A 12,499-nucleotide genomic window follows, 5' to 3' on the forward strand; every position below is an offset into this window, starting at 1 on the left:
CCCATTCTTGAAGCATGTAACTACCATTCTTAGAGCAGGTCTTTCGCGACAGCCTTGAGCGCCAAAAACAAGCTAGAGTTCATTGATGGAACAACTGAGTAACCAAAGAAGAATGACCCAAATTACCCACTGTGGAACCAGTGCAACAACATGGTGGTTTCGTGGTTAGTCCATTCCGTCTACCCTTCGATAAAACAAAGCATACTTTGGATGGACAAAGCGGAGGAAATCTGGAAGGATTTGCGGTCAAGATTCTTCTAGGGGGATCTTTTGAGGATCTCTGAATTGCAGATGGAAGCAGCGTCCCTAAAACAAGGTGATCTCACCGTGACGGAGTTTTTCACAAAGCTAAGGACAATTTGGGATGAGCTTGAAAATTTTAGACCCGAACCTACTTGCAAGTGTCCTACAAAGTGCACATGTGACGTTGCTTCAATGATTAAGCAAAGGAAAATTGAAGATCACGCCATGCAGTTCTTGCGAGGACTCAATGATCAATACAGCAATATAAGGTCACATGTCCTTCTTCTTGAACCCATTCCTCCCATTACTAAAATCTTTCATTATGTAGCACAGCAAGAACGACATATTGGAGGAAATTCTTTCTTTCCTAACACTGATGCCAAGATTAATGCGGTTGCCACTATTTCATGCACCCACTGTGGAAAAGGCGGACATGTCGAATCTACATGCTATAAAAAGCATGGTTTTCCAACAAATTCTGATAAAGGGAATAGAAACAATGCCAATAGAAAAGTCTGCACGCATTGCAGATGAAACGGCCATACTATTGATGTGTGTTATAGGAAACATGGGTTTTCTCCAGGCCATAAGCTTCAAAGCGTAAAGACAGGTTTAGTCAATCAAGTGGAAACTCAACATGAGTCAAAGCACAGTGACCAGCAACGTGATGGAGACCAAGATTTCAAGCTCACTCAGCAGCAATATCAGGCTCTATTGGGCCTTCTGCAACAGACCAATGATGGCAGTAAGGCCTCGGCCAGCATAAACCAGGTTGGATCTATCACATCATGCAGTTTTGATCCAGGTATTGTTACTCTTATTGCACATTCTTTGAACAACGATAAGTGCTTAAAATGGATTTTAGATTCCGGCGCCACTAACCATATATCTTCATCTTTGTCAAATTATGTCTCTTATAATCAAATTCACCCTATTCCTGTCAATCTTCCTGATGGGACAAAAGTAAATGCAACTCACATAGGAGTTATAAGATTTAATAACAATTTCTTTATAAAGGATGTTTTGCATATCCCAAATTTTGCATATAACCTCATATCCATTTCTAAGTTAATTTGTGATCATAATTGTGAGGTAACTTTCACCTCCAATGCTTGTATTATTCAGGATGTGAGAACCAAAGGCAAGATTGGTACAACTGATTTTTGGGGTGGCTTGTTGATAAGTGCCAAAATTCAGTAAAAATTCATAACAAACTCTGGCACTTATGTTTTAAATTTGTGTTCATTTCATATTGATTCTCCCTAAATCTAAGTTTCAATCACATGCTTCCAAGTTTTGATTTAAAGAAATCATTTGATCCTATTTTGTGTGTTTTTCAGGAAAGATTAAAGAGAACTTAAGAAGAATGAAGGAGAAAGCAAGAAACAGAGAAAATAGGGAAGAAATGATGTCAAGGTCGCTCAAACCAAAACATTCTCGCCTAAGCTAAAGCCACTGCCGCCATTCTCGCTTAAGCGACGCAGACTCTCGCTTAAGCGAGACTGGAGACCCTCTCTTGCCGCCATTCTCGCCCAGGCGAGCCCAGATGCTGCCAATCTCGCCTAAGCGAGATCCTTTCTTCAGCTTGAAGTACTCTTGCTCGCCTAAGCGAGATGTTGGCTTCAGCACATCTCGCCCAAGCGAGAGGCTTTCTTTGGGATGAAGAATGCTGTCTCGCTCAAGCGAGACTTAGGTAGCTTGAGCGAGACTTCGTGGGTATATATTCTCCATGCATCAGAAAGTGAAGGGAGCTGGAGATTTTGGAAGAGGAGTGCATCTGTGCTGCAGAGCTGCTACCAAGAGCATAACACAGATCATATTTCTTCTTCTTCTTCTTTAGTTCTTAGGATTTGATAGCTACCATGAGTGGCTAATCTTCTCCTTTGGGATTGAATGTAATCTACTCGAACTTGGATGTAATCTGGTGATATTTATATATAGCATTTCTGTTTTACTCAGTATTGGTATTATTGTTCTGCTCTTAATGCTTACTTCTATCTGATCAATAGATGTTTTGATTTTGATTTTTAGATCTGACTGGAAAGTATTTCTAAAAATCTGATTTGAACAATGATACTTGATATACTGTGATGCTAGGAATAGATCTTAATATATCAACTGCTTTTAACACTCGACCGTAATGATGGATAGTTTGTTGAATATGTGAGGAATCAATATTCAGGAAACTAATCTTATGAATTTTATACGCGAGGGATCGGTATAAATGATTTTTTGAGTGTGCATCAATATTGGTATTTTCAGATGTTATATATTATATTCATCCAGATTACAGACAAGGGAGATAGATGAAATTCAATCTCAGTTTCTTTTACTGTATTTTTCTAAACTTTTCCGCTTTTACTGTATTAATTTTATGCAATAGTTAATGTCAAATCAAATTAAAATATTTGTACATATGCTGATTGAGATAATTATTAATTTTCACTGACTCCGTTCCTCGTGGGTTCGACACTCTTACTAAAAATCATTATACTACAATTGACTTTTGGTACGCTTGCCAAGAGGCCAACAAGTATTTTTGGCGCCGTTGCCGGGGAACGGTGTTCTTTTGAAATTTCTAGTTATCTCATCCAACTTTGTGTATATTTTTCTTTATTAGATAGCTTATTAAATTTTCCCTTTTTACTAATCCTTGCTTGAGCTGTTTGATTTATGCTCTTAAGAGGTCAGGTTCTTGAAGATCGATTAGCATTTGACCCGGAGATAAAAAAGACAGCTAGAAGGAACAGAAGCAAAAGCAAAAAGAAGCAAGGAAAGACAAGGGAAGAATCTTCCTGTACTTCCACCACATCTCAATCAGAAAACATGGAGAATCAAAGACCAGCTCCAGCCAGGAAGACACTTGGAGACTATGCTATGCAACAAGGGCCGAGATATTTTTCTAGCATAGCAATACCATCCACCACCAAAACTTTGGAGATGAAGCCAACTTTCCTCAGCTTGATCAGTTCTCATCAATTCACTGGAATGGATAATGAAGATCCATATACTCACCTTTCTACATTCTATGAATTGATAGGAACCATGGGCTTTCAAGAAGGAGATCTTGAACATGTATACATGCGTTTGTTTCCTTTTTCTTTGGCAGGTAAAGCAAAGGAATGGCTTAAGTCACATCCAAATCAGAGTTTGAACAGCTTGAAGGATGTTGAGGAGAAATTCTTGAACAGATTCTTTCCACCATCTCGCTACATCAAAGCCAAAGCTGATATTTCAACGTTTAGGCAAGGACCAGATGAGCCATTCTGTGAAGCTTGGGAGCGGTTCAATTCCTTATTGAGGAAATGCCCAAATCACGGATTTGAAGATATTGCTTAGCTGAACATATTCTGTAATGGTCTGAGGCCTGACACCAAGATGATATTAGATGCAGCAGCAGGTGGAACAATGATGAGTGTAGATGCGGAGCAAGCAACAAGAATCATTGAGGCATTAGCATCCACGAATCATCAAGCTCAACATAATAGGCAAACTGTTCAGAGGAAGGGAGTGCTTGATCTTAGTACTACATATGCGATCTTATCTTAGAATAAAATTCTGACTCAACAGATTGAAGCACTGACGAAACAGATGTCTAAATTACCAGAGCAGTTGCAAGTTATGCAAACTTCTCCCAGTCACCAACCCATGAGATGTGACTTTTGTGGAGGAGATCATCCAAATGGTCATTGTTCTTATCAGAGTAGTTCACAAGGAGAAGTTCAATATGTGAGCAACCAAGGAAGACCAGGAAATTTCTCCAATAATAGCAACTTCTCACAGGGGTGGAGAAACAATCCAAATCAAAATTTTGGATGGAAGCAAGAAGCTGATCCTTCAAACAGACAACCTCCTTATCAACAACAGCAACAACATTATCCTTCGGTGCATGACAGAACATCTAAACTGGAGGATACTTTAGAAAAGTTTATGCAAGCTTCTTTGACCAATCAGAAAAATACAGAAGCTTCAATCAGGAATCTTGAAACACAGGTTGGTCAGTTGGCAAACAATTATCAGATCAGCAGGCAGGTCAATTTTCAGCCAACACACAAACTAATCCCAAGGAGCATTGTAAATCTATTACCACCCGAAGTGGTAAAGTTGTGGGAAGAGGGATTGGAGACAACCTGGGTGTAGAGGAGGAGGTGTTGGAGGAAAAAAAGAAAGAGAAAGAAAAAAATGAGTGTGAGGGAGAGGAGGAACAAAATAAAAGAGAGTTTGTAAATAAAAGAGAAGAAAAGGAAGAAAAAAATAAAGGTGAGGTGAAAAAGAGGGAGAAGGGTGAGAAACAGGTGCCTCAGTTGAAGAGCCTACCATACCCTCAAAATCCCTCCAAAAAAGACAAGGAAAGGCAGTTTGCAAGATTCATGGACATTTTCAAGCGACTGCAGATTAACATCCCTTTTGTAGAGGCTATGGAGCAGATGCCGACATATGCAAAATTCATGAAAGAGCTCCTAACAAAAAAGAGAAGATTCTCTGAAGAAACAGTGAAGCTTGAAGCAAGGTGTAGTGCTATAATTCAGAAATCATTACCTCGAAAATCCAAAGACCCTGGGAGCTTCACAATTCCAGTTACAATCGGAACATTACCAGTGGGAAAAACATTGCTTGATCTGGGTGCCAGTATAAATTTGATGCCCTTGTCTATGCTACGGAGAATAGGAGATCTGGAAGTAAGGCCTACACGGATGACATTACAGCTAGCTGACAGATCCATGAAGTATCCCTATGGTGTGGCAAAGGATGTTTTAGTTAAGGTTGACAAGTTCATGTTCCCAGTTGATTTTGTAATGATGGATATTGAGGAAGATACTGAAGTTCCTCTAATACTGGGAAGACCTTTCATGAAGACGGCCAAGGTCATTATTGACGTTGATGATGGTAAATTGAAGGTCAGGGTGCAAGATGACGAAGTCAACTTTAATGTATTTGAAGCAATGCAGCACCCGAAGGACAAACAACAATGCTTCAGGATGGATGTGATAGATGAAATTTTTCTGTCATCCAGGAAGCAATTGACAAAGGCAAGCCCATTAGAAAAAGCTTTGATTGGTGCTTGTGATGATCTGGAGGAAGATGAAGAAAAGAAAGTTGATGAATACTTAACACATCTGAATTCAGCAAAAGAAATTGCATCAAATGATATACAATTTGAGAAATTGCAGCAAGAAAATAGAACTGAAAGTCAGAAGCTGGAGCTAAAGGTATTACCTCCTTATTTAAAATATGTTTTTCTTGCAGATGGAGGTGACAAACCGGTGGTGATTAGTAGTGCTTTAACGGCTTCTGAAGAGGAAAAGTTGATTTCAGTTCTTAAGGCCAACGAGGGTGCAATAGGTTGGACTTTATCTGATCTTAAAGGAATTAGTCCATCCTACTGTATGCACAAAATTCATATAGAGCAAGACTACAAGCCTGTAGCACAGCCTCAGCGGCGATTGAATCCAACCATGAAAGAGGTGGTCAAGAAAGAAGTAATGAAGTTACTTGATGCAGGTATGATCTATCCAATCTCCGACAGTGTCTGGGTTAGCCCGGTCCAGGTAGTTCCAAAAAAAGGAGGTATGACTGTTATTTGTAATGATAAAAATGAATTAATTCTTACTAGAACAGTCACAGGTTGGAGAATGTGTATAGATTATAGAAAATTAAATCAGGCCACTAGGAAAGATCATTTTCCTTTGCCTTTCATGGATCAAATGCTAAAAAGGTTAGCAGGGCAAGCATTCTATTATTTTCTGGATGGATATTCTGGTTATAATCAAATTGCAGTGGATCCAGAAGACCAAGAAAAAACTGCTTTTACTTGTCCCTTTGGTGTGTTTGCTTACAGAAAAATTCCGTTTGGATTGTGTAACGCACCAGCAACCTTTCAACGATGCATGCTTGCAATTTTCTCTGATTTGGTGGAAAAATGCATAGAAGTCTTTATGGATGACTTCTCTGTATTTGGTGCTTCATTTGATCAATGCCTGGAAAACTTAAACATCGTACTGAAGCGGTGTGTTGATACCAATCTGGTTTTGAATTGGGAAAAGTGCCATTTTATGGTAACTGAAGGTGTAGTGCTGGGTCACAAAATCTCTGCTAAAGGTATTGAAGTTGATAAAGTTAAAGTGGAGGTCATTGAAAAGCTGCCACCACCCAAAAATGTAAAGGGTATCAGGAGTTTTCTAGGCCATGCTGGATTCTACAGACGATTCATCAAAGATTTCTCTAAAATTTCCAAACCACTCAGCAATCTGCTTAACAAGGATACACCTTTTAATTTTGATGTTGAATGTTTGCATGCATTTGAATTGTTAAAACAGAAATTGGTTTCAGCTCCTGTGATAATTGCTCCTGATTGGAATTTAGGCTTTGAGTTAATGTGTGGTGCAAGTGACTATGCCATAGGAGCAGTTTTAGGACAGAGGAAATCCAAAGTTTTTCATGCTATACACTATGCTAGCAAAGTCCTTAATGAAGCTCAAATTAATTATGCAACAACTGAAAAGGAATTGCTAGCTATAGTTTTTGCATTGGAAAAATTTAGAGCATATTTGATTGGTTCATCTGTCACTGTATATACTGATCATGCTACAATTAAATATTTGTTAACCAAATCTGATTCAAAACCAAGACTAATTAGACGGATCTTATTGTTGCAAGAATTTGATTTGGTGATCAAGGACAAAAAGGGAAGTGAAAACTTTGTAGCTTATCATTTGTCTAGATTGGTGAATACTGAGGTTACCAACATTCAATCAGAGGTGCAGGAGGAGTTTCCTGATGAAAAATTGATGATGGTGCAAGAAAGGCCATGGTTTGCTGACATGGCCAATTTCAAAGTTGCAGGGGTCATACCTGAAGATTTTAATTGGCACCAGAAGAGGAAATTCCTGAAAGATGCACACCAATATGTGTGGGATGATCCTCATTTGTTCAAAATTGGAGCTGATCAATTGTTGAGAAGGTGTGTATCCAATGATGAGGCAAAGAGCATTCTATGGCACTGTCATAGTTCCCCATATGGAGGGCATTTTAATGGAGAGAGGACAGCTGCAAAAGTCCTCCAATCTGGATTTTATTGGCCCACCTTATTCAAAGACGCACACAAATATGTGCAACACTGCAATAGCTGTCAGAGAATAGGGGGAATCTAAAAAAGACATGAAATGTCACTAAATATCATTTTAGAGGTTGAGGCTTTTGATTGTTGGGGAATCGACTTTGTGGGACCACTGCCATCTTCTTTCTCAAATGAATACATTTTGGTGACAGTTGATTATGTGACAAAGTGGGTTGAAGCAGTAGCAGCTCCTAAGGCCGATGCCAAAACTGTAATCAAATTTCTCAAGCGGAACATCTTTTGCAAGTTTGGTACTCCAAGAGTGTTGATTAGTGATGGTGGTTCACACTTTTGCAATGCTCAACTTCAGAAATGTTTAGAACATTATGGAGTGCGGCATAAAATTGCATCACCTTATCATCCACAGACCAATGGACAAGCGGATGTGTCAAACAGGGAAATCAAGCGTATTCTAGAGAAGACTGTGGCATCTTCAAGAAAAGATTGGTCAATGAAGTTGGATGATGCACTCTGGGCCTACAGAACTGCTTATAAATCTCCCACAGGTTTATTCCCATTCCAGCTGGTATATGGTAAGTCATGTCACTTACCGGTTGAACTGGAACACAAGGCATTCTGGGCCTTGAAATTCTTGAATTTTGATTCAAAGGCAGCAGAAGAAAAGAGAAAATTACAGCTGCAAGAATTGGAGGAAATGAGACTCAGCGCTTATGAGTCCTCTAAGCTCTACAAGGAAAAGATGAAAGCTTATCATGACAAGAAAATTCTCAAAAGAGAATTTTATCCTGGCCAATTAGTGTTATTGTTCAACTCCAGGTTGAGGCTATTCCCTGGAAAGCTAAAATCAAAATGGTCAGGACCATTTCTTGTAAAAAATGTGAGACCTTATGGAGCCATTGAACTAGAGGATCCTGAATCTAAAAGGAGCTGGGTTGTAAACGGGCAAAGGTTGAAGCCCTATCTGGGTGGTGAGATTGATAGGCTCGCCACAATCATTCAACTGGATGAACCTTAAATGAAACAGGCGTCAGGCTCATGACGTTAAACAAGCGCTTCCTGGGAGGCAACCCAGTGTTTAAATTATGTTTTAGCACTTTAATTTCATTTTATGTGATTAAATGTGTTTGTGTATGTAATTATGTGTTTGTGTTTATAGTTTTATGTTTTTGTGTAAAAAGGTGAATTTTAGCATCCAATCATCTCAATAAGACAAACCATGCAATTTTGGTTGTTTTCAAACAAAACTGGTATTTTAAGCATGGAAATGAGTTTTTGTGCCAGAATTGAGATCATCAAATGCTAAAAATTGCCTTGTTTTAGCCAAATTGTGAAATTTGAGTTTAAAAGCTTGATTTTGAGTTTGTTGATGTGAAACCTTTTGGAATGATAAAGAATTGATTGAAGTATGGTTTGGTGTGTGTTTATGAGTTAATTGGACTGAAAGGATCATGAAATGGCTGAGTGAAAGTGAACCAAAAATTGAAAAGTGGCAAAATCAGTGTGTGTCAAAACTGCATGGAAATCTCGCCCAAGCTAAACATGTCTCGCCTAGGCGAGATATGCAGAACCTGAGCCAACCATTTCTGCTGATATACTCGCTTAAGCGAGTAGTGACTCGCCCGGGCGAGAATGCCCTGCACCAGGGGTGTTTTGGGCGACACAGTCTCGCCTGCGCGAGACTTTTTAATTTTCCTCTCACGCTCATCTCGCTTAAGCGAGAATGAGTCGCTTAAGCGAGAAATCGTGCTTAAGAGAGGGACAGAGGCAGAACTCGTTCAGTTTTCTTTCCCTAAACTCTCGCCCACAACTCTCGCCCAGAACTCTCCTTTCCACTCTTTAGGCGTGCCTCCATTCACTCATTTTCTCTGCATTTTAACTCAAAATTTCCTTCCTCCCTTTGCTAATTCCCCTTCAAGGTAAGTTCTACTCCTCATTCTCTATATTTTCACCAAGCATAGTCACGTTTTGTATGCTCCAAACCCTACGAGAGTGCCTATGTTATGTTTGCTGCATTTTGTGTTATATTGTGAGTTTTAATATGAATTGATACTGTTGCAGAATAATGTGGGTTGTTTATGCACGAATTGGTTCAAAAATGTCATATTTTAAGAGTGCATTCAAGCTGTTTGACAAAATGTGTGACTTAATTTCGTCTTGGTTGGTCATTTAAGTTGTGAAAGCTGACTTGGCATGCTTTTGGTGGGTTAAATTTCATCCTTGCAGGTCCATGGCTAGAATAAAGACAACAGCTAGACTTCCGACTACTGAACCCAGCAAAGGGAAGAGGAGAAGACGTGCAAGTAGCTCTTCTCCTGAAAGGCCAATAAGCAACCGTTTTAGGGACCCCGAAAGAGAAGAACGGTATGAGAAGATAAAGAACTGGGTCTTTATCAAAGAAAGAAAGGTGGTCCTACTTCCAGATGAATATGATCCATTCTTGAATGGCCTTATCAGGAAGAATTGGATGAAGTTGGCTGACCCGCTTCCCAAATTTGATCCAGAGATTATGAGAGAGTTCTATGCAAATGCTTATTCTGAGGACATCCTGGTGAAAATAGATCTAAAGTTAGGGGGAGGTGGGTAAATTATGATCGAGCTGCCATCAGTGAATTCCTTGGTAATCCACTACCTCTACAACCAGGGCAATGCTGTGACTTCACAACAAGAAGGAGGAGTCATGAACCTTATGATGAAAATGAAGTAGCACTCCTTATATGCGTTGCCAACCGATCTTATCAAGTCGGACCCACTGGAAATCCTCTCAGAATTCTAAGAGGGGATATGAAAACCTTGGCCCAAGTCTGGACCACATTCTTACTTGCAAACATAGTGCCCATTGGTCACGTGTTAGACTTGAATGTCCCTAGATGTCATCTCCTTTATTGCATAATGAGGGAGGATCTGACTGTTGACGTTGCCACAATTATCTCTGAAGAAATCCACAAATTTGTGAGATACGAAGTCAACACTAGGAATGACAAGGCAAAAGGTGCTTTGGGTTTTCCGGCATTAATCACAACTCTTTGCCAAGAACAAGGGGTGGAGGTAGATTTAACTGAAAAGATAGGACCTTCAATTACCAAGAGATTCATTGAACACTTTTGTACCCACCCAGAGGACTTAGAGCAGCTAGAAGAGCCCCAGCTGGATCAACAAGCTGAAGACCAACCAGCTGAAGACCAACCAGCAATGGAAGAACAACAAATAGGGCCCACACAGCAACCTCAACTCAACATGAATAATGAATTGCTTGAGCATATGAGATATCTGAGGTTGCAGATGGAGCACACTCACCAGCAAAATGCTTCCATTCATAGAGGACAACTCCACCTTCAAGAGTACCTCTATCAGAATGTCCGCGGACCATACCCAGGCATGACTCCACCAGAATTCTTCACTTATCTACAGTGGCCTGGGGACAGTCCTATTTTCCCAGGGGGAAATGGACTTGCTGCAGGTGAGGGACCATCAGGAGCTGCTGACACAGATGGAGCAGACATTGAGGATGAGATTGATTTTGGAGAAGATTGATTCACAGCATCATTCCACCCTTCAAAACTCTATAAATACGGTTTCATTGTTCTTTTTCTTTTAGTATTTTGCAGTATTTATGTAATTACTACTATTTTGCTTTAGTTGTTTTGGATAGAATGCTATATTATCTAGTTAATTAACTATTTAACTTTACCTTTTGGCTTAGTATGTTGTGCATAATACTTAGAGACAGCTAAAATTTTTTGGGAATCATTTTAAAAATCTTTCTTGAGGAAATTGGTTAGAGAGAAATATGATTTCAGTAAGTATCATGAGTCTTGAACAACTGAGTGAACTGAACACAGAGGTGAAAAAGAGAAATTTTGGTTGAATTCATAATTAAACAGGATTAGGATATTAGTGCTGCATAGTTAGTCAAGATAATTAGTTGTAATAAAAAGTGAGATACCAAGGAAATAAACCAGAAAACCCAGTGAGTGTGTGAATCCTTAAACAGCTTGAGTGTTTCCACTGTTTGTTGACAAGTTGATATTGCTTGAGTTTTCATTTGATAACATCACATTTGAAGCATGGAAATGATTAAGGCAATTTTGTTGAATTTATAACTCAGTGCCAAATAGCCAACCTGTAAATAATAATCCTTTGTTGATAGCCCATTTGAGCCTAATTGTTTGAATTATGCACCTTAACCTTAACTTGAATTATTATCCTTTCCCTTTGCACACTTAGGGATAGAGAGCATAGGTGTATTTTTCAATTGTAAGGGTAATTGGTTGGTAGAATTGAATTTAAAGAAGAAAAGGGCTGAGTATCATAATTCACTCTTTAGTATTATGTAGGAATGTATATATTTACACATAAAAAAAGAAACTTGAAAAGAACAAAAAGAGGAAAGAAAAGAAAAGAACAAAAAGAGATAAGAGTGAATTATGAATGAAAAAGAAATTTGGTGTATTGAGGTTTGAATTGTGAGGAATGGAGAGTAGAATTGGGTTTGAATTATAGTTATGCCCTTTTTTCTAAGTTGTGCTTTTGGTAATCTTGAAAAACCATTATTCTTGAAAGCCTAGCCTCATTACAACCTTGAAAAGACCTTAAGATCCATGCTGATTGTGTGTTTGTGGTTAGATTGAAAATGACTAGCAATTTTGATTTGTTGAAATTCAGTGGAAAATGAGAGAGACACATGCCTATGAGATTTAAGAGAGAATTTCCTTGGTTAGCATCACTTGTTCTTACAATTAGTTTTCCTGAAAAATTGGTTGCACTCTTATCCTAATGTTGTTTGATAATTGGATTCACCATTTGCTTCTGATTTTGAATCTGTGGTTTGGAATGCAAAAGTTGTTTGGACAGGAACTGTGAAAATGATTTCTCAATAACCAATTTTAGTTTTAGTTTTGAATGGCTGTTGATTTTGTTACTTTGCTTGAGGACAAGCAAGATGCTAGGTTGGGGGGAGTTGATAAGTGCCAAAATTCAGTAAAAATTCATAACAAACTCTGGCACTTATGTTTTAAATTTGTGTTCATTTCATATTGATTCTCCCTAAATGTAAGTTTCAATCACATGCTTCCAAGTTTTGATTTAAAGAAATCATTTAATCCTATTTTGTGTGTTTTTCAGGAAAGATTAAAGAGAACTCAAGAAGAATGAAGGAGAAAGCAAGAAACAGAGAAAATA

The 12,499-nt window shown here is 38.7% G+C and overlaps 1 protein-coding gene and 1 non-coding gene across 2 annotated transcripts; one reads left to right on the plus strand and one right to left on the minus strand.

Moving 5' to 3' along the window:
- The first annotated feature begins 3,090 nt into the window (after positions 1-3,090).
- Positions 3,091-8,336, plus strand: LOC146886069 (uncharacterized). Its single transcript, XM_085673034.1, has 2 exons — positions 3,091-5,339; positions 7,884-8,336. Exons 1-2 carry the CDS (start codon positions 4,614-4,616, stop codon positions 8,334-8,336), a joined length of 1,179 nt encoding a protein of 392 aa, XP_085529160.1. The 5' UTR covers positions 3,091-4,613.
- Positions 3,460-3,566, minus strand: LOC146886070 (small nucleolar RNA R71). Its single transcript, XR_014995438.1, has one exon. It is a non-coding gene; the product is annotated as a small nucleolar RNA R71 (small nucleolar RNA).
- Positions 8,337-12,499: the final 4,163 nt, after the last annotated feature.

The sequence above is a fragment of the Vigna unguiculata genome, chromosome 5, assembly GCF_037176805.1.
Source record: "Vigna unguiculata cultivar grain cowpea cultivar isolate G323 ecotype 2 chromosome 5, ASM3717680v1, whole genome shotgun sequence".
Classification (NCBI taxonomy): Eukaryota; Viridiplantae; Streptophyta; class Magnoliopsida; order Fabales; family Fabaceae; genus Vigna; species Vigna unguiculata.

Excerpts from the sequence above, each read along its gene's own strand:
- LOC146886069 (XM_085673034.1), top strand. The coding sequence starts at position 4,614 with ATGGACATTTTCAAGCGACTGCAGATTAACATCCCTTTTGTAGAGGCT. Across the intron at positions 5,340-7,883 it reads AGGAAGATGAAGAAAAGAAA|CTGGTATATGGTAAGTCATG; the intron begins GTTGATGAATAC and ends TTCCCATTCCAG.